At 40.9% G+C, this 22,028-nt stretch overlaps 1 protein-coding gene across 1 annotated transcript; it reads left to right on the top strand.

Annotated features, from left to right (window-relative positions):
- The first annotated feature begins 288 nt into the window (after positions 1 to 288).
- On the top strand, positions 289 to 21,274 carry LOC131264736 (protein sax-3-like). Its single transcript, XM_058267009.1, has 14 exons — positions 289 to 307; positions 2,644 to 2,937; positions 5,710 to 6,015; positions 9,670 to 9,939; positions 11,254 to 11,531; positions 11,661 to 11,874; positions 15,708 to 15,790; positions 15,983 to 16,225; positions 16,372 to 16,542; positions 17,383 to 18,405; positions 18,481 to 18,664; positions 18,786 to 18,987; positions 19,175 to 19,651; positions 20,268 to 21,274. The coding sequence occupies exons 1-14, from the start codon at positions 289 to 291 to the stop codon at positions 20,911 to 20,913; spliced, it is 4,410 nt and encodes a 1,469-aa protein (XP_058122992.1). The 3' UTR covers positions 20,914 to 21,274.
- The last annotated feature ends 754 nt before the right edge of the window (positions 21,275 to 22,028 follow it).

The following is a 22,028-nucleotide window of genomic DNA, read 5'->3' as shown; positions in this document are numbered from 1 at the left end:
ACCTGAGTTGCTGCCCATGTTTCAAAGCCCTAGAAGCGACTGTAATGCAGGGAACGGAAGGGGTTTAGCAGTGAATGTAAGCGGACGGAAAAACAGGAAAAGAAAAATAACATCAACAACCGACCGCGCGCGGTGCATTTCATGTATGCACCAGTGACATTTCCTTCAAGACAATGGTTAATAAATGTGCAATTATGATACTGCTTTGGGCGGTTGCATCCTACGTGTCCGTTTAAGTGCAGGTCGCCAACTCTTTCCGCTAATCCGCCGCATGCATAATCATAACCTATGGAAATCATACCGAAATGTAGGTTGATGCTTTCTCAACGAAAAACAAAATGCAACAACCCGACACGTACGTCCCACCGTGTTCATTGATCTTGGCTGTTTTACCGCAGCCGACCTAATGCAATCGCTGCTACCTTCCGTGCTTGTAGCGCCATCCATACGTATGTTGCCCCGTTACGAAATACTAGAAAACTTAGCTGGTTTGCTTTCGGTTTTCCGTGTGCCCAACATTGCGAATGTGGGCGACAACGGTTGTTGCTTTTGTTGATTCCAATGGTGTTGCCTACCCCGATGCTCAGGTTCAAAACGAAGGACAACATAAATGGCGATAGCGGGAATGATTATTGTACGCAAAGAAAGGCAGAACGATGAACGATAACTTTGCTGCTTTGAACATTTTCTTTACATTTTATGTTGGTTCTAAATGTTTGTATAAGATGTACTTTTCTGTGATTTCTTTTATCATGCGAGTTTTCGTAATTGAATTTAAATAAACGAGTATTTTAAGCCAACAAAAACCTGTTGTTCCTCTCTTGAGATACAACACTGATGAGTGGCATTGGCGTTTGAGATGTCTTCAACGGCATAATCCTTGTAGGATAATATTATTTCAGCCACTCGTCCGTTGATACAGAACGTGGAGTTTATTCAACAAATTGCAAAAATAATCGAATCAATGTTTTTGAAGGTTGAATCTGCTGCCTTGCTCTTCCGAATTCCAAGAAATATGCAGTCTCACCGTAAGCGCAGCTGCATCATGCACTTCGCCATTTGCGGAACGTCAGATGCACTTGCGATGCAGACCGAGTTCGCCGGCCAACTCCAGTTTATGAAACTATCATTTGCGGCTCAGAGCTGCAGGATTCTGGGTACAGCGGAAAGAAGATCAGTTGGGATAGGAACTGGTTCTCTCTTGCCTTGTGCACCGGAGACAACCGACCGCATCTTTTCGCTGGCGTCGTTGATTATTTGTGAAAGTGCAACCCCCGGGTGCGGGTAACCGGAGCTGGCCAGGACGATGTCGACGCTAGGCTGTGTTGATTAAATGAAGCTGTCAAATTGAGTGTACATTAATCGGCTGCCATTTGCATTCGCGTCGTTGTGTGCTTTGCTTCCGGTCTTTTTCCAACCCGAACCATGGTTCTGCTGCTCCTGAAGCCGTCTCCCGCCTGGCTTCCCGTGCGCTCCCATAAGATATGGGAATCATGAAATGAAAACTTGTTATTACAACTGAGCCCGGGCAGTTTCCACGGTGCTTCGGCTTGTCGGAGCACTTGTCCGGGGCGCAACTGCGTCATTAGAAGCCTCCGTGTCATTTAAAATCATTTCCAGAGAGCATGGTGCTATCAGCTATCAGCGGCTCAGCAGACGAAAGCAAAGCCTTTCGGGATTAGTTAGCCAGTGCAAAACGGGACTCGCTCAAATGAGTGACTTTAAATAATAACTTTATCAAACCAGCACCATACGCCAGGAAGAGCTCTCGGTGTCGTTCGTTTTTCCGACCTTTGAGCTTCCCTGGAGCATGAAACTGCTTCGGGTTTGTGTTCCTTCGGGGCGGCAGTGGTACGCTTGCCAGTTTATGGTTGCATAAATTTGCATATTTTACAGGGATACCATCCGGTGGTAGCCGAACTATTGCTTAGCATCCCGAAAGGGTTGATTTTTCGGATGAATTAAGAGATCAGGCTGGTTCGGGAGGGTATGTATCACCAGGAAGCAACGTGAACAGCTTTAGTAGCCAATTAAACTTTGCTCATGTCCAAACACATTAAAACAAAACAATCATCCAATAGTAAACAAGAAACTCAAGTACATGTTCTCTTATAATAACATAAATTATCTAGTGTTTTTACGATACAGCAAAGAATTTTAAGAAACTCAATAACAAGACTTAAAACTAATTCAAATTAAAGTATTGTTAAAGGTATGAGTCTCCAGGAAGCATCTCGAACAGCTTGAATTGAAAATTAAACTTTGCATGGGCACTTTTAACAAATAATCTAGTGTTTTAAAGATGCAGTTACTTAATTAGAGAATTTCAATACCAAGTGTTTAAAATGAAACAAATACAAAGCATTCTAAAAAATGTGTGTGGACAGAAAACGACTTGGACAGCTTTATCAGAAGATCAAACTTTACATAACAATATGGTCATTTAAATCGTTATTATGATAATAAAATAATTGTCCTATAAAAAACAAGAAATGCTACTTTTGATAACATTAATATTGTAGGGTTTTTACAACAAGGCCTAGAAACTAAAGAAAATCAATGGAAAAGACTTAAGAATGAAATAAATTTAAAATATTGCAAAAGTTTAATTTAGCATTTTGCTATTTGTTTACATTTTTCCAGCCCAATACCGCGCACCACGCATCGTTGAGCATCCAAACGACGTTCTCGTGCCGAAAAACGAGCCGGTAACGTTGAACTGCAAGGCCGAAGGAAAACCGGAACCGACCATCCAGTGGTACAAGGACGGGGAGCCGGTAAAGCACACCCCGAACCACGTCGTGCTGCCCTTGGGATCGCTGTTTTTCCTGCGGACATTGCACAGCAAAAAGGAAAATGACGCCGGTGTTTACCGATGCGTAGCCTCGAACGTAGCGGGAATAGCCGAAAGCCGCAATGCAACGCTGCAGATCGCACGTAAGTAGTGTTTTCAATAAATTATTTAACAATCTTCCTCGATTTACTTTAAAAAGTGTTTTAAAAAAGCAAGTTTCTAGTAGACTTATTTTAAAAGAATAAATTGTCAATTAAACTTGATATGATCCATTTCGTTGTTAATATACAAGTAATGAGTTTTCGGGTGTATGCCGCCGGGATTCATAGCGATGGTCACCGCCATATCAATCTTGGTCAGGTGAATCGAACTGGCTGAGTAGCTAATAAGACGGGGATAACACGGCCCGCCGCAGGGTCGGCACCTCATGGCGCCATCTCATTCCTTTCGAACGGATCTCGTCCGGTTCCGTTGGTCTTCCCAAGTGTCGAGCCGGCCCTGTTTCTCCGCTGTACTAATTTGCATAATTATTTATTACAACAATAATCCGACCTGATGGAAAGAACAAGCTTTAGCGCATAGCGTGCGCTTCATCTATTTTCTCCCATCCTTACCTATCTGCCTTCGCGCAATGGCGCTTTCTATGGAAAGTGATCCACCCTGGCTGCGACCCGACTCCACACTCACGCACTTCCAGCCCATCCCACCTATGGGGGGGACCGATGGAGAGCAATGACGATAATGGAAGGAAAGCTGGAAATTAGCTGGAAATGATAGCACCGAACGGCCGGGCGGCGGGTCATGCCTCCATTCCATGAATTATGCTGAGCCTACGCAAAGGCCTGGCCTGCGCCAGCTATCCATTTCATTAATGGCTGCTGCTTCCTTGTCAATTCAGGTAAAGTGATGTTGTGTCACATTGAAATTGATGCTTTGTCACTCTTATACATAGGCATGAGGCGTCGTCTGGCGATTGATGGTGTTCGACGCCGCAAGGCGGCCAGTGGAGAGCAAATGGATGGAGTAGAATCGCTGGAAGGAAGTGCTAGAGTTGGCGGGCCGATACGGTCATTTTATGCAGATTAAATTTATTCGACTTTCTGAATCTCGGTACACGTCTTTTCACCTTTCATGAGCGGTTTTCCAGCGTAAATCGTTTGCAGATTGCTTTGGATTAAAGCTGTTTGATAAATATAATATACAACGAATCTCTGTCGGGCTATCAAACCCAGTTTTCAATAAGTCAAGAGAAACCAATTGCTCAGAAGATGTATAGATTCAACACTCAAATTGATCGGTGGTAGTGTGTTGCTTTTGTAGCGAACATAATTTACTTAAAAATGCTTCAAATTGAGGTCGAGGATTGCACGAATCTTGAAATGTCCGAATATCACTTTAAATGCATAAATTCTGATATCGAGACTAATTTAGTCAGAGAGTGATGTTGCAATGCCTTTAAAAGTTCAACAAATGTTTTTGAAAGTTCGAACTACGCAAAATTAATGCAATGTGCTAACGATCTCATATTGAATTACACTTGATGAAGAACGGAGGTGATCTATCTCGGTGTCAACAGTGATTTATCTCAATTTTAGTTTCATTTGGGAAGCAGTCTGGCTGAAAAGACGTTTAGGAGACTTAAGCACTAAATTACAAATCTTCGCACAGAATTGTTTGTTTGATATTTATAAACACCGTGTGACTATTGATTGTTCAATTTCTCTGCTAGTCGATTACGAAAATTTCTTCTGTTTTTTTTTTAAAGAAAGTTTTCTTCGAGATCCGCCAAAACTGAAATACCCAAATGAATTTAGGGTGTTATGTTTCCCAAGATTTATTGTCTCATTCGTATTTTCTTCTTGCTTTTTTTGCTTTTTCCTAAATCTTATGTAAAGGAAATAATACTTCACCATAAGATATTTTTATTCAACTCTTAAGCAAGGTGTATCCTGTTAATATAGCACAAGTTTATCATTCCTACAGGACCTATGTATAAGAAGCCATTGTTTATCACTTTGCTCTTGGTGTGATTCTGGCACGTTATGTTTCGTCGTTAATGAAAACAAATCTGCATAAATTATCCACCTCGTCCATTCCGGAGCACAATGAAATTGTTATCCATCACTTCACCTCTGCCGGCCAACGTTCCGTCGTCCGCCGTCGGGAGCCATGCTAAAATGTTGATTAACAAAACCGTTGAAGTGCAGAAAACCGACGGGAACCCCTTGTAATGACACCAGATAATGACATACTTGACAGGCATTACGGTGTGTCGAACGCGGAGGAGATCGCAGTTCGGCCGGTAGAGTGCCATCGGTGCTAAATAATTACGCCACAGAAATTGACCTAGCGCGCGGCACTCCCGTCGACGTCCACGGTCGCTTTGATTTCGTGCAGCCGCACCGACAGAACACGACGTTAGAGGTGTATAGTGTGATCCTGTGATGTTGACACAAACTGCCAGACAAACGGGTGCAGGTTTACATACTCACACACAAGTGAAAAACGGGATATTTGACCTCTCGGTAGTGTTAGCCAGCCACCGTTGGCCGTGCTTAGCGACGTCATTGGAAATGAGATCCTCGTGTATCTCAACTAACCTTCTAATTGTGCCGCTGGTCGACGGCTGAGCACTTATAATTACCTGGCCCCAGTCCAGGTCGACATCGTGCACTTCCGTCTGAACATGGATATTATTCTTGCCCGGTAACGGCATAGCCAACGATGACTCTCTCGTCTGGTGGATACGGTTAAACAGCGGCAGCTCCTGATGAAATGGTGTCAATTGGATGATAATGACCATGCATTACAACCACGTCGGGTGGGATCGAAAAGAATGTATTTTTTCATAATTTCTCTATTATGCACGTATATCATACATCGTTTTTATTTTCTTCCCCTTTCCTTCCATCTAGTGTTGCGCGAAGACTTTCGGGTGGATCCGAAGGACACGCGAGTGGCCGCCGGCGAAACGGCTCTGCTGGAGTGTGGAGCCCCAAAGGGAAGCCCGGAGCCGACCATCCGGTGGTTTAAGGACGATGTTCGGATCGCACTCGACGAGCATCAACGTTCGGCGAAGGAGATCGGACGGATGCGGATCGTGGACGGGGGCAACCTGCTCATCAGCGACGTTCGTTCGTCGGATAGCGGCCGCTATCAGTGCATTGCTCACAATTTAGTCGGTTCCCGAGAAAGTGCCATCGCACGACTTACTGTGCAAGGTAATTTACATGTTCGATGATGATACAGGGTTTACCATTTGATAGCACAAAATAATCAGATGATACCACAAACGCAGTAGATGATTCCACAAAAGTGACAGATGACAAGCCAAGTGAGGCATGTATACAACAATCGTGGCAGATGATATCACAATTGTGGGAGATGATAGCACAAGCCAGTACGATGGTGTCAGTGAAGTACAAAATCGCGTGTATAAACGCAAGTCAACGCGGGTCAACAAGTCTGTCGAATCGCGGTGGATTCGTTTATACGCGCGATTGACAGACCATCCGTACCGGCTTGTGCTATCATCTCCTACAATTGTGATGTCATCTGCCACGATTGTTGTATACATGCCTCACTTGGCTTGTCATCTGTCACGTTTGTGGAATCATCTACTGCGTTTGTGGTATCATCTGATTATTTTGTGCTATCAAATGGAAAACCCTGTAATAGTGACGGATAATAATAATATCGGTTTGGTGTCCATTTTCGTACGTTTTTTGTGTTTTCTATGTATTATTTATTATATTATTTTTATTGTTATATATTTGTATAGCAGCCATAAAAGAAGATTTAATTTAGTTATATTCAGCTGTACTATGTTTGGCGTCAACAAATCTAATAAAATTGAACTATTGCCAACCAAAACATCGAAATTGATGAAAATAATTAAACATATGGGTTTGTTAAGCAAAATTTGGAAAAAATACTTAATTTTAATGCTCTAGAACTCTTTTTGCGTCATTTCAAAATCTTAAATTCACAGAAAAATGCCACCTGTCACCTATGTAAGGTAATGTTTTAAAAGAAGCACAAGATAAAGTTCATCATTTGTTAGAGTAAATGCTATAAATCTCCATACAGTAGGCTTATTTGGCACATAAAAAAACCTCCGTTCAATTTCTTTCGCAACCCTAATCAAATTGAAGATGCCGTACCGCCCCACAAACAAAAGGACTCGGTTTGTTTTCCATGCTATTGCTTTCATCGTGCTCATAAATTTTTATACCATTTTCCTCCTTTTACGCCCACCATTTTGGGTGGTCGTAATTTTCTCGCCGGGTTTCGCCTTCTAAACGTTCGCTTAAATGGGGGAAATAGCAAACTCAGCCCCGAATAGAGCGGATACAAATGGATCACGACCAAGGACCCCTTGTGTACACCTTCGGTGCGAAAGCAATAAACCAATCAAACGACGTTGAGCTGAAGATTTCTAACGCTTTTCCCCAAACGCATTGCTGTGTTAGGTGCTTCTGGGGTTTCGCTCGGCTCGGAATCATTCTCCATTGTCGGTTCCGGTCACGCCTGGCAGTGTTCCGCTTGAAATCGGCTGATTATTGCTGGCTTCCGGGTTTTGGCAAACGAATGCACACTCATGCTCCCCGCACCAGGCGAGGGAATTCGAATTCTTTGGGGCGGCGAAATATACTCGAGAATATTTCGTTCTTCCAGACGCGTTTTTGTGATTGAGGGTTTGTCGACGGGTGTTATGCTTTGTCATGGTATCGAAAAAATCTTTTGTTGAATCTAAGCTCTGCTTTCACTCAAAGCTTGTGGAAAAAGAATGAGAAAAAGTTTCGCTTGGCAAATTCTTTTCGGAAAAAGGTATCATCAACACCTCCTGAGGATTTTTCTTCCTTTTGCCCAAAATTTCCTTTCCGGAATAAAGTAATAAATTTGTGCCTGGTCATAAATCAATTCATCGTTGGGAAAGCTCTGATCATTTTAAGTCGGTATTCATCACCTTCCACTGAAATAGCACTGAACATTAGTTCGTCTTTTGAACATTAAAAGCATTGGCAAATTTTTGTGAGTACCAAGTTTAGTTATAGCTAAAGTATTCAATACTGCAATCATTACAAATTATCTGATTCCTTGACCAATAAAGTTTAACCAATGATTTTTAATGCATCATGTATTTACTCCTGCTCCCTAATACATGACAACAAAACAAAAGGATTTAATAAGAAATCAAAATTTTAAAATGAACTTTCATCAATAGATTTGATTCTCATTAACTATTCTGACAACATTTGTTTTATTTTATTTGCTATTGTATTTGTTATGGTATAGTAAGTTATTTTTTAATTGTTTTCTTTAATACATTTCTATTTTGTTCTTCCGTTACTAAACTTTTGCCGCAATCTGTGTGGTTTGTTTCAATATCTTCATAGCTTTACTGTCGTTTAATTCTCATACCGTAGGAGTATAGTATCAAAGCAACTTAAAAAAGATATATCTATTCTAAAGCATTTTACGAAACTGTCCAAGAAACATTCTCCAGTTTCCAGTGAAAGCTGTCCAGTGGAAGCTTGTCTTAGTCTCTTAGTATTAAAGGTATCCCTACTAGGATATGCTACCCAAGGTAAAGTCGAACCCACACATGCGTCATCGCTCCGGTTTGACTATAGAAAAGGGTAATTAAGGTTTTCCCTGGTGAGGTTTGTGGTGTGGTTAGCTGGCTGGAGATTAGTTGGTTCGGTCCTTCCTTGAAGATGCAAGGACACGAACTATTTTCTAGAGAAAGGTTACGACCAGGGTCTACACTCAAGGGAGTTTAAGGCTAATTTATCGCTTATTTGCTACCCAAGAGGTTGGAAGATGCTAAATGAACGAGTAGCATTATTTTCTACAAAATCTTTATCCCTTGACGAATGTTATACGCTTTGAGAGGTATAAAAGTGTGCAAATGAAAGCAACGAATTTATTGGGAGAGTTAAATCTAGGCTGCTACTTATTCGATGTTCTAGAACTAATTTTTGTCCTAATCTTGCTTTTCAAGATATGTGAAATGTGTATTGGTATTAAAGTATATTCATCTAGAATTTTCTAAACATATTAAGAATTTTACTCCATATTAACGTTTGCTCTACTAGGATTTTCAGGTACAAACTGCTCATAGGAAAACAACTTGTTTGCCGTCTTTATCTAACGCATGGTCAAATTAAATAACTTGCCTTCATGTTAAATTAAACCCCATTAGCAACCTAAAGATGCTGAACGATACAACTTCTCGTAAGCCGTTAGATGGTGGAAAGGAAACCGTTGTGCATGTGTACCGTAGTCTAGGCAAAGTGTTTCCTAGCTTCTAAAATTCATTTTCGCATAAAGTTTTAGCTTCGTCCTTTGTCGGGGTACTGCTATGAAGATTGTAAGATTGGCGAGAGCGGTTCACTTCGTTGAATCTTAGGAAAATTAACAAGGGCTGTTTACAGGCAGTCTAGACTCTTTCGTTTTCATTACAGGAAAAGTCGAGCGTCGCAATAGACGTTTATACAATATTTATGACCCAATAGAAGCAACGAAATTTTGCCGAAGAAGATTAAATCTTGACTCGAGAAAACAGAAGATGTAAAATGAATATGTACCTTGAAGAGATTAAAATCTTCGCTTTGTGCAGCACCTTCTGAGCTTTAAACCAGCAAAATGTTGTGGGTGGAAAACACCGAAAAATGTGCTATATGCTTTAAATAAAGTACATTGACCTCCTTATACATTTATTAATGTAGTCCTGATGTTGTATATTACATTTGATTTCGTAATATTAATATTAACTTACAATATAATTTTTGCATATACTGTCGTCAAGCCATAGAAAACTTGTAATATTCATCCTTACGACTTTTATATTAACATCATTTATTTTACAGTGAAACCGTACTTCAAACTGGAACCCATGGACACAACAGCTCTCGTAGGCCAGCGAGTGCAGTTCCTGTGTGCAGTAGACGGCGATCCACAACCACAGATTTTGTGGAGTAAGGAGAATGGACACATTCCGGTGGGACGGGCAGAAATTTTGGAAGAAGATCGAAGCCTCGTTATCCGGAGTGTAGTTCCCAACGATCAGGGGCTTTACATCTGTGAAGCGCATAATACGATCGGACAAATAAGCGCTAAAGCTCATCTATTTGTCAATTGTAAGTATACTATCTTTTTTTATAATTTTAGATATACTTTTAACAAAATCGTGAATTTTCATCAACATATATTTTTTAATTTGACATGAAATGTTATCCAAAATTGTTAAATACGAATCACAAAGTTCTTTACAATATCTTAGAATATTAAAAAAAAACTTAAGGTAATTTCCCAGGGCAATTCTGAAGAGAATTTTTTTACACTTAATAACACCAAAATTTCTCGTTGGGAAGCCTTCGCTTCACCCTTAAATAGATTCCAAACAACGTGGCTGAAAGGATTTCAAGAGGGATTTATTTTGTCGACCCTTTTGACAATGTATTTTACTTTTCCGCTTTTTACATACGGCAAGTATTTTTTGGGTTTTAATTTATGAGCCGTCATAATCTTTCAAATCACCAAAAAGCTCATTTTATCCACACCTTGCTGAAGAAAGTTTTTTTCTTTACTATTTTTTCTGAAGAATACGCTATTGTCTAGCTAGAGAGTACACATACGTCGTAATGAGAAACATTTGTGATTTATTTATATATTTTATATTTTAATTGATTCATGTAGTTTACATACTTGAATATATAATGTTTCTTTTCCTTTCCCGCTCGCAAAATCGTGAATGAATTGTAAAAGTTTTTTTTTAAGTGATGACCAAACAAGGAAAAACATAAATGGCTATGAAGGTATCGTGGTTTAATTTTTAACCAACATTTCTCTTCCTTATGTTATGGAAAGTCAGATCTTCCGCTTTGTGATTTCTTATCCCATGGAATTATGTTTTACCCATGAGACGCTGAAACAAAGATAAATGTGAAGGTATGATGAAAATCATGCAGAAGGCTCGTGTCTTATATTGTCTAGTGGTTTGAAACGCCCCTCACAATTTGGATGATTTATGAGACTGAGAAGAAAAAGTGAGATTGGATAGATGGCAAAATCGGAATGCTGTGGATTTTTGTGTTTTGTAGGTGCACGGTGATACCTATCCCGCGCAAAGATTGGCTGCAAAGAAATGCGGATGGTAAAAAGCACATAGCTAAGTAAACATAGCTTCACAGATGGTTTTTCTTGGCTTTCTTTCGAATCATCGTGACTAAATAAACCGCACAACAGACAGAGTATATTTCAAAAAGAAATGCTCTTCCGAAACGTCATGAAATTGGAACAATTGGAATGCAAGATTCGACATCGCCGAACAGTGAAGTTATTCGGGGACGGTGAAGCTAACCGCTTTTGATCTTCATGAGTTTTGCTTCATTTCTTCTATCGAGCATTGACTCTTCAATTCGTTTGGTTTTTTGTTTCACTTTGTTTTTCAGCTCCGCCAACATTTTTGATCAAACCACAAGACCAAAAAACGGCTCTTAACGGAGTGGCGACGTTCAAGTGTACCGCTTCTGGCAATCCGGCACCGTCCGTGTTCTGGACAAAGGAAGGATCGCAGACGCTCATGTTCCCCAACAATACGTACGATAACATGCAGGTATCGGTGCAAGGAACACTGCAAATACGGGGAGTGCAGAAGGATGACGATGGCTATTACATCTGCTCGGCGTTGAGTGTAGCTGGTTCTACCGCAAGTCGAGCGTATTTGCAGGTAAGGACTTTTACTGACTCGCTTGTGTTCTTCAAATAGCCCGGCACGATAGTAATCCATTCAGTTTTCTATCCAATTTCGTGCCATATGCTAAATTTAATTTGTTATCATTATTTTCACTAATCTTAGGTGTTAACATCTGAAGACAGCAATCCACCACCGATACTGCAAGTCGTACCAGCTAATCAAACGCTGCCACGCGGAAGTGTGGCCAAACTTCCGTGCCTAGCAAGCGGAAATCCAACTCCCATGATACGTTGGATGAAAAATGCCACCGATATCAACCTGTCGGGCGGTAACGGGCGCTTGGCGATCATACAAGGTGGCACACTAAGAATAGACGGTGAGTATAGGTTAAGTCAACGGCGTGTTCTCAGTTTGAAAACGTTTTAGTCTAGCTTAGTTCTTATTTACTTTCCATGATTCACGACACAACGTGTACAGGACTATTTTTACGCATTTACCACAGCATTATAACACTTCCACGAAAGTGTACCTGGACGTGAAATAAAATATAATTCTGCCATTAATATGTATCAATTAACAAAGAAACGGAAGACTTTGGAGTGCATTGTAGACGCAATTTAATTATCCGCTTGCACGCTCATTTGTGTTTTCCAACACAATAATACAATACCACCTCATGTGAAGGCTTATCGAAACCTCAAGTTTTGTGGGGTAGCTGTTATCCCATTAAATGCTTTGTTTTATGTTGAGTTTTATTTGCGTGATCGGAACACTGTGGCGTGTCCGATAGGAATTTAGAAAATAAAAGAAATTATAAGGATTTTTTTTTAAACTGTGTTACCATGGAGTATTTTTTCCGTTTCAATTCAGGACAGTAAAATAGAGCGAAGTAAAATGGAAGTAATCTCTTCTCTATATCTATAAAAATGAATGAAAGAATAAAATGGGAAGAATTGTAAAAATCGGCTGGACCAATCTTGATGACGTCTTGGTATGATTTGTTCCTTTTTACCCAAGGAAGGTTTAGGAAAAAAGAGAATTTGAAAATTCCCAAGGAAAGTCCGGAAAATGGAAAATTTCGGTAAAAACGGCTTTTTTCCATAAAAAAAAAATTAAATTTATCTTCTCTAACAAAAACTAAAAAATGGTTGTACTTAACACAACGAAGTCTTCTTATGGCTTATTCGTTTTGACTCAATTCAGGTTTTAGACAAATGAAAAATTAGAAAACTTTTAAGGAAAAGCCAGAAAATAAAAAAAACTGGATAAAAAACTTTTTTCCATAAAAGTTATTATTTTTATAAAAATGAATGCTAAAATTCAAAATCGGCTGGAATCTTGACCATTAGTACGACCAATCTTTGTATGATTTGTTCCTTTTTACATTAGAAAGGTTTAGAAAAAAAGAAAATTTGAAAATTCCCAAGAAAAAGCCGGAAAATTCGAAAATTTGTAAAAACGGCTTTTTCCATATAAAAAAAAAGTTTCTATGATGGATACTGAACGAATGGACTAATTCGTACGAAGCCTTCTGATGGTTGGTTTCTTTTGACTGAATTAAGAATTTATAAGGATGAATATTTTTAAAAACATCCAAGAAAAAGGAAGAAAACTAGAAAAATCTAAAAAGGGCTATTTCCATACGAAAAGTCATATAAAAGTTAATTTTTATTTGTTTAACACCAATATTTAAAATCGGCTGAGCTAATCTTGAAGATGTCATGGAATGACGTTCCTTTTTAACCAAGGAAGAGTTAGAAAAAATGGGAAATTCCGTAAGGAAAATCCAGAAAATGAGAAGAATTGTAAAAACGCCTTTTTCGCATATAATAAAATCAAATATACAATTTACAACTAAAACTAAGAAACTTAATCTTCACGATGTTGTGGGATCAATTGTTCCTTTTCGGGCAAACAAAATTTAGGGTAAACGAAAAGTTCAAAAATTACAAATGAAAATCAGAATTGTCTAGTTAAATTTGTAGGTAATCGTGAATTGTAACATGAGTGCAGGAACTAGGGCACCTAGGAATTAGAAATCAACAAATTCCCCTATTGTTTTGCAATATGCTTCATCGAAAATTGAACACATTCCAAATGTTTATCTGAACTTTGCCGCATAGTATCGAAACTACGATTGGTTGAGAGCACGTGCAACTTTAGCTGCCTTATTAAAATTGGACGAGGCGAAGTTCGTTGGGTCAGCTTGTGCATTACAAAAAAAATTCCAAATAATATTTTCTCTGCTATAGTTCCCGTCAGTCAAGAAATGTCGGCGGGAAAATCATGTAGTAGTATATTTTCTTAAGGATCTACTACTTTCTCTTGCATTACGTTTGGAATCTGCCTATCGAAAGATGGAGATTGTAAAGCTTTAATAATAAGGAATTTAAATGTCAGTCCTGCGCTAGGAGATGGAAAGTTAATTAAATAAATCTGGCAGCACAAAGTTCTTTGCTGCTCTATCTCGTCGGCGCCTGTCTTTTCAAATGGACAAACATGGTCGAAATAGGATAGGAAGAAGTTTTCACTGCTTTGGTACGTCAGGTTCACTTTGTGAAAAAAATATTTAGAAGTAACGATGCGGTTAACTTGTAATGCGAGATGAAAAATTGTTCAATGATAAGCAGGTTCAACAAGCGAAACCATATTCATGCTGTGAATATCTTAAGACAGATTAATTTAAAACACCATTTTTAAGTGTTGTTTGGTGATTTGTCCAATGTGGTAATGCTTCTATTTATTGTTAGCCATCGCAAAGTTATACAATACGTAGCTTTCATCACAGAGCGTTAGATGTTGTTATTATAAAAGGAAAGCTAGAGGCATTATTTAAAAGATTTGCATCTAAGACACGATTAATTAATCACGTGAAACGGTTTCGTACAAAGCCCCTTTTTGGTTTAGGCAGGGATTTTTTTTTCTCGTTTGGGTCATCGTGATTTTGCCTTCACCGCGGCTTCGCACGGAACCACGAACATCCAGACAGCTATTTCGTGTGGCATGCGAACGATTCGCCCGAAACCAGCGTTGGAATGTCCGACCGAAGTGTAGGCATCGCAACACACTGTATATTACATTGCCTTGGGCTCCACCATTTTCATGTGATCATGACCTCTTGGAATTCAGGGGCTTGTTATCCAGTTCGGGTCGGTAGCGCGAGAGTTTAATTTTCACTTTAAAAGGCGGCGCCAGTGTCGTTTGCTAGGTATGCTTGCAATGTTTTCGTGAGTCGTATGAAAAGCATGTACCGATAAAATGGACATCGATTCGTGAAGCTTTGGAAACAAGTTTCCACCGTAGTGGAAGATGCATAGCTGGTTGGTACTGAAGCTACCCTGTGTTTGGCAAGAAAAATAAAAAAATAGCAAATAATAAGATTAAGATGGTAGCACTCTGGGTCAATTAATGGATGGTTGGAGTGAAGGTTTAATACGCCATGTGTAACGTTTTATCAGTAGCTACAACTATGCCATTTTGTAAGCTTTGCTCATCGAACCACACGTTCTATTCATCTCCGTTAGTATGCAGCTAGTTTCCATTTATAAAAGGGAGAAGTTTATTCGGTCCGGTTGGATTTTGTTTTTATGGTTCTTGTTTTCTACAATTTTTAAATTATCTACCGTGTTTTTTAAATATTTTAAAACATACCTCTTACAATCAAAAACCCAATGAATGTAAAGAAAATATATTATAAAACGATTTTTTGTTAATCGCTTGTAGCCCATAACGGCTCTATTTGACCGCCTCTGAATAAGTTGCAAAAGGGTTTGCAGACAAAAATAACACTATCGATTGTCAAACATTTTGCAACGTGAACCGAACGTTGCATAAAGCTTTGTTTGCTTAAACTATCGCCTCCCAGCGAGTATCGCATTTGCTAGTCTCGACTCTGCATCTCAGAGTATTTATTGGATCGGCAAATAAATCTGCTACGATGAGGAATTCGTTCCGGGAGTTTTGAGAGATCAGCATCTTCGTCACCCCATGTGCTGTTGCTGCACATGTCATAAAGGCACCCCGTTTCGCATGCGCGTACCCACCCAATGGATCAGGGCCAATATCCAACATTTACTCAACCGATCCAATCGCACTTCACTGACTGACGCCAGGTCGCATATCGGCCAGGAAACGTTTGTGACCGCCATCGAATGCCCGTTTGTTTTTCTTCCTTAACGTGTTTGCCGCACCGTTTGATTTACATTTCAGATTTGCGAAAGGAGGACACAGGCTGGTATCGTTGTGCGGCATTTTCTGAGAAAGGAGAAACCACATGGAGTGCATACTTATTGGTAAGTTCTTTTGCCGTGAGCACAAATGTTTGTTTGTTTCTGCGATGCAGAAAGGGTTCCAAAAGCAATGTTAGATCTATTGACTGCGGGGGAACCAAAACGTGAAAAAAAAACACTAAACGCTTCGCCGGGCGTGCTTTACGGTTTCTAATGCTTTCTTCGCTTCTACTTGTTTGTTTTCGGATGTAAAAGGTCGAAAGCAATCTCTCTTCCATGCAACACCGTTCCCACAATGCAGATCTACTGCCGTCGGCACCGGGAATGCCAAAGGCGGTGAATATAACCAACAGCAACATTACACTAACGTGGACTCGCGGGCAGGATGAACTGCAGATAAACCCGGTGACTGGTGGCTACACGATCGAATATTACAGTCCGGAAGAGAAGGCCGGTTGGATCAAGGCAATGAGTCGCATCCCGGGCTACACTGCAACGGTAAGAAGAGGCAAAATTCTTTATTCCGATCATTTTAGATTTCATCATTAGACATCCGAATTTTCATCATTACAATGTCATTGGGCATTTGTTTGTTCTTTGCATTTCATTAACGCTAAACGCTGAAACTTATTTTATATTTACAGATCACGAACCTCTCTCCTTCTACTTCCTATATGTTTATTATTCGGGCGGAAAACTCTTACGGTTACTCAGCCCCTTCGCCAACATCTGCCATCATTCGTACACTGTCTGCAAATGATGGAGTCACAATGCCTGAAGAAATAGAAACCGCTCGGCTGGTACTCAGTGGACAGGCAAGTTAATCCTTTCATTTTACTGCTTTTTTATCCTTATATTCGCTCCATATTATTTACACGATTTCCAATATATTTCCATGAAAAAAACTGTCAAAACTCTAGAAGGTACAGTAAGATTTACTGGTTTGGATGACCAATTTAGCTTAAGTTGATCAGTTAGTTCTCAACGAGTGATTAAAACCGCCAGGGAACGAATAAGTAAAAATCATTCCTTACATTAAAAAAGCTTGATAAAGCAATTCTCCTAATTTGACCAATCGGTTGCAAAACGTTTGGCTTCTCCGATGAAATCTATTAGTCCTGTAGTAGTAGGGAAAATTGTCCCCTATCAGAAAATTACAGGATGTATAAACTGGACAAAACACCTTCAAACAAAATTAACTCAATCCATAACCGATAACGGGCAAATTTGACTGACTTTTTGTCACGAATGGCTAGCCTCCCGATTCACCAGATTTCAATCAAATGAATTATTTTAAGTGGTGATATATGCTATCAAACAAAAGCAAGTAAACATGCTCACTTTGGTCTTGTACAATACGGCAATACTTCTAACATGAGAGCATAACAGTGAACAGGAAGTGCGTGCCGCTTTAAACGGTTTTAAAAAATATTTGAATCTGGTCACAAATTTGGTGGTATTATTCTAAAACATGTACTGTAAAAATAAAACTTTTATTTATGAAAAAAGACCATAAAATCATAATTAGTGTAAACAAATAATTGATGAATGAATTTGTAAGAAAATATATTGGACACCGTGTATTTCGACTTGGGCATCGAGGTTCCATCAATTACAAATACCCTTTATGTTGCGTATTCTATTGGTCGATGTAGATACTAGAACTGGTTGATGCAGTTGCTATCAATTCTACGACAGTGCGACTTGAGTGGCAACTTCATATTAGCAACACCGAAGAGTACGTAGAAGGATTGTACGTGCGCTTCCGAAACCTTTCTGCAACGGACACGCAAAGCTACGGCATGCTTACCATCCCGATGAATCCTTCCGAAACGCACGTGATAACCGGGTTGGAAAAATATACGCGATACGAGTTTTTCCTGACGCCATACTTTAAAACGGTCGAAGGGCAACCAACCAGCTCCAAGGTGGTGCAAACACTTGAGGACTTTCCGACCGGCGCACCTTTGAACGTGCAAACGGGGATGGTGAACTTGACGACGGGACTAGTTAACTGGCTTCCGCCGGCCGAAAACCATCTCAACGGCGTTCTACTCGGTTACAAGGTCCAACTGCGTGCCATCAATTCGTCCAAGGTATTGGCGCAGATAACGTTGAACGCTACCACCACATCGATCGTCTTCCACAGTCTGACCACGGGCACAACGTACACCGTGCGGGTGGTTGCGTTCAATCGGGTTGGGGCGGGCCCATACTCGAAGCCGGCGTATCTTGTAATGGATCCGGCACATGTAATCGCCCCTCCGAGAGCGCACAACTCGCTGAGCGATATGGAAGGCTATCGGAGCCATAGTGTCCTGCACGAACCGTGGTTTATGGTGCTCATGATTCTGCTGCTGCTATCCGTGCTGACGATTGCCTGCGTGGCGACGGTTCTGTTCTTCCGGAATCGCGCCAAAATAAGCAAGGAAATGATGAGCGCCACGGTACCGGTTATCGCTAGCACCGATCCGACCCGACGCCCTGTGGTGGTCTCGCGAAGGGACTGCCTTTGGATAGACCGTGGCTGGAGATCGACCGATACTGATAAAGATTCGGGAGTCAGTGAGGCGAAGTTGCTAGAGAGTTCGCAAAATACGGCAAACTACGCCGACGTTAGCACCGATTACGCCGAAGTTGATCCAAGAAGTATAACTTCGTTCTACAACAGTCGAAAGGTAGGTTGAGCAGGTTGGTGTCCGTGTATTTCAACACTTCTATCAAACCTTATCTCTCCCGAATCCATCCATTAGTCCCCAGACAATCCATCGCCATACGCGACGACCGTTCTCGTCAATGGAAATTCCAACGAGAACGCTAAAATTATCTACCAAGGTTTGGATGGTTACATCTCGGGCACGTCCACCAACCGTTCAGATCCTGCCGCCTACCTTCCGGGACATCCACAAGCGTTCACCCCGGTGCCCTATAGTCAAGGTAAGCAGGAACAACATGTTTGGTTGTTTTAGTGCTATAAGCTAACATTTCCCGGGATTAAAAGTAATTGTTTTGTTTGCTCCTCCTCTACTAACAATTTAACATTCGCGCTACTCGTTAGCTCCCGCAAACTGGATTGATTTTCTTCCTCCCCCACCGGAACATCCGCCACCAATTCCACAAGCTTTAGACCATCACATACACTTAAATCATGTGTATCCCTCGGAACTAATCGGTGGCAGTGCCTGCGCTCCTGGCACAGTCGCAATCGGTTCTCAGGGATCATCCGCCCGTTGTGGATCGGCGCAGTCCGGTAGCTATAAGTAAGTAGTGACACGCGTTCCCCGTTTGGTGGGTTTCAGTGGTTCAAGTGAATGACAAGCGGCTGATTACCCACACCATTTGATACTAATGTACATTTATCTCCATTTTTCTCATGCTTCTCGCTACGTCCTCTTTCCAAACTAACTCTCCCGAAATCGCTAACATCGCATATGAATCGAACAACAGTGGAGGCAGTGTGCAAAACTCATATCAATATGTAGATCCTTCCATCCTAGGACGAGGATCATCATCTAGGAGCAGCTCCAACGAGTGTACGATGCGAAACGTACCTCCGCTGCCACTACCACCGCAGCCGGGACACTTCCCCGGGCATCTTAACGGTACGACGGTGGTCGGCCCGGGGGAACCGCCCTATTTCAACGATGATGTGTACAATAGTCCTATCAAAAGTGGTGACATTAATTATCATCCGTATCGGATGCCAAACTCCTCGTCGGCATCTTCCATATCGTGCTGCCAGTCGAACCACTCCCGGAGCAGCCACTCAGCGAGCTCTAAAACCCATGACTACCATCAACAACAACAGCAGCATCAGCAACATCAGCAGCAGCAGCAGCATCAGCAGCAGCAACAGCATCAGCAGCATCAGCATCAGTTGCAAAACAAAATGATGTTCCACCCAGCCCATGCACAACAGAACAGGTAAGCATGAGTATATATTTTTGGCCTGTGTACGCTTTAAGAAAAACCGTGCAATTTACGGCTTTTATTGCATTTAGTGTTATTCCAAGTATTTGAATCCCATTTTTTTTATCTGCATCTTTTCATAGACGATTTCGATCGATTTAAAACGGGTTGTAAACGAGAATTAATAATACAAAGTTTTTTGTTGTTATCTTTCTCTAGCTACTATTTCATATTAGAATAAACTTGTTGTTTCTAACGAGTTACAATTTTACTTTTCTTAAAAGTATCAAAGTTTTCTTTTTTTGAGAATTCAAATATTTAAAATTTTGTATTAATGCAAACGCAGCACAAAAGGTTTGCAAGCAATTCAAAAGGGTTTAAACACAATTGTAAATGCCAAGTCAGATTAAACAAAATGGTTTTCATATAATAACTGAATTTTACTAGGAATTTATTTTTTTTTATGAGTTTTTAAAGTAATGAATCCTATATTACCGTCTCGCCTTGAGATATTGTTTGATGGAATATTGGTCCAAGAAATTTCGCAGAAGAAGCAAAACGAATGTGCTGGATAAATTCTTCATACTCTATTTGTGTTCCGCGTACCACATTCATTCATTTTCCCAACCAGGCAATGTGGAGGAAGCTGCGATGGCCTAACTCCTTCGAAAGCGGTATCCTTCAACGAGCAGTACCACATGATGGATGAGAATGGCATTAACGGTGGTAGGACGGTAGAACACGAAAATTGCACATACTTTACGAACTTTTCCGACGCGTCCGGGGCAAGCAGCAGTAGCGGTAGCGGTGGTTTCCGCCGGCACCCGCAGTTCGTAAAGACAGTTCATGTAAATATTGAAAATGCCATCAACGGTAACTATCACCATCAGCAGCAGCAGCAGCTCCATCGAGATACTGCGGGTTCGGACGCTCCTCATCATCCCATCATCGGCAATGGCCATCATCACAATCACAACCTTCATCATCCGTACGTGTACAATCAGCAACAGCAACTGCAACAACAGCAGCAACAGGAAGCAATCAGTGAGCACGAAGAGACTGAGACCGACAAAATGCTGACCGGTGGAAGCAGCTACAGTGAAAACGAGGAGCACACGTTTAGCAACGGCTGCTCCGGTCCCGACTCCGACGGCCATGAAGAGGCGACGAAAAAACTCAACAATGGCTGCCATAACGATAGTGGCAAGCGGCGGCAGCTTGAGGACGATTCGTCAATCTGTCCGGTGTACGGGGAACCGGTGCTTCCGGCTTCGTAGGCCAAGAAAAGCGCATCCGCTGCCGCAGACCGCAAAGGTCAGCTCGTAAGTACTCGCGATTTATTGTAATTTGTTTATCTACGACACATTGCGCCATCGGTCACTTGGCAATGTCTTCTTCGCAAAGAACTGAAGATGGAAAATTATGGCCATGGAAAAGATACTGTTCAATTCAAGTGAACGGTCTAGGAAAGATGAATAGGAATTTCTTTATTGGTAGTAAGTCAAACGGACACCCATAGGATGCACGGTTGCGCCACATCATACCAAAACATACACAGCAGTCTCTAGGAAAATAATAATTTATTTAAGAATCGTTTGGTGATGCAGGTTGTAAACATTCACATATGAATAAAGAGATCCACCGTGAGCGTGTGTGTTTGGAATAGAGCGTACGTGAGGCAAGTGTTACGAATGGTATATATGTTTAACCTATTGGAAATGTGGAGCAAGCAGTGGATCGCAAGTTTTTAGTAATTTCTTTGTATTTCTTTGCCCCTCTTTCGAAATAATTCTGTTGACTTACAGTAATATTTTCAGTCAGTCAGTTAAGTCAGTTCAACAGCAAAGCGCCCTTTATTAAAACGGAGGACCTGCATGACAGGACTTTACTTCTTTACTGTTCACTCTATCCTTATCACAAATATTTGGTTTGGCAGCTCGTTCACTCGTTTATCTAAAAACGAAGGATGAGTTTCTATAATAACATCCAGTCCAAAAGAGGATTCGCGCTCGTATGGAAGGGTTCGTGCTAAGTGTATGAAATATTGTTCAATAATAAAGACGAACCCTTCTTTCACATGCTGGAACGATGCCACTCTGGGTATAAATCGTCACTGCAGCTAACCCACCGACGTCGAAAACTATAATGGTCTCCTGGGTTATGGAATGTGTTGCAGCACCAGTGAACATGATTCGCCAATTTGTCTGGCGCGTTGTAAATTTGCGACGCATTGCACAACAGCGACTTTCCGAGGGACTAGGTAGACTAGGGTAAGAATGGAGCGACTCTGTTGCGCTCAAACAAAAACCGTACCATGTGTTGAGCGAAATATCGTTCCCATTGGGCAACGTGACGAACATGTACGGCGCGCTGTGTTGCAAACAGGTCACGT

This window comes from Anopheles coustani, chromosome 3 (assembly GCF_943734705.1).
Source record: "Anopheles coustani chromosome 3, idAnoCousDA_361_x.2, whole genome shotgun sequence".
NCBI classification, from domain to species: domain Eukaryota; kingdom Metazoa; phylum Arthropoda; class Insecta; order Diptera; family Culicidae; genus Anopheles; species Anopheles coustani.
Note: the sequence above shows the minus strand (reverse complement) of the source record. Positions and strands in the feature narration are given on the sequence as shown.

Excerpts from the sequence above, each read along its gene's own strand:
- LOC131264736 (XM_058267009.1), top strand. Across the intron at positions 9,940-11,253 it reads AGCTCATCTATTTGTCAATT|CTCCGCCAACATTTTTGATC; the intron begins GTAAGTATACTA and ends TTTGTTTTTCAG. Across the intron at positions 16,543-17,382 it reads GGCTGGTACTCAGTGGACAG|ATACTAGAACTGGTTGATGC; the intron begins GCAAGTTAATCC and ends TGGTCGATGTAG.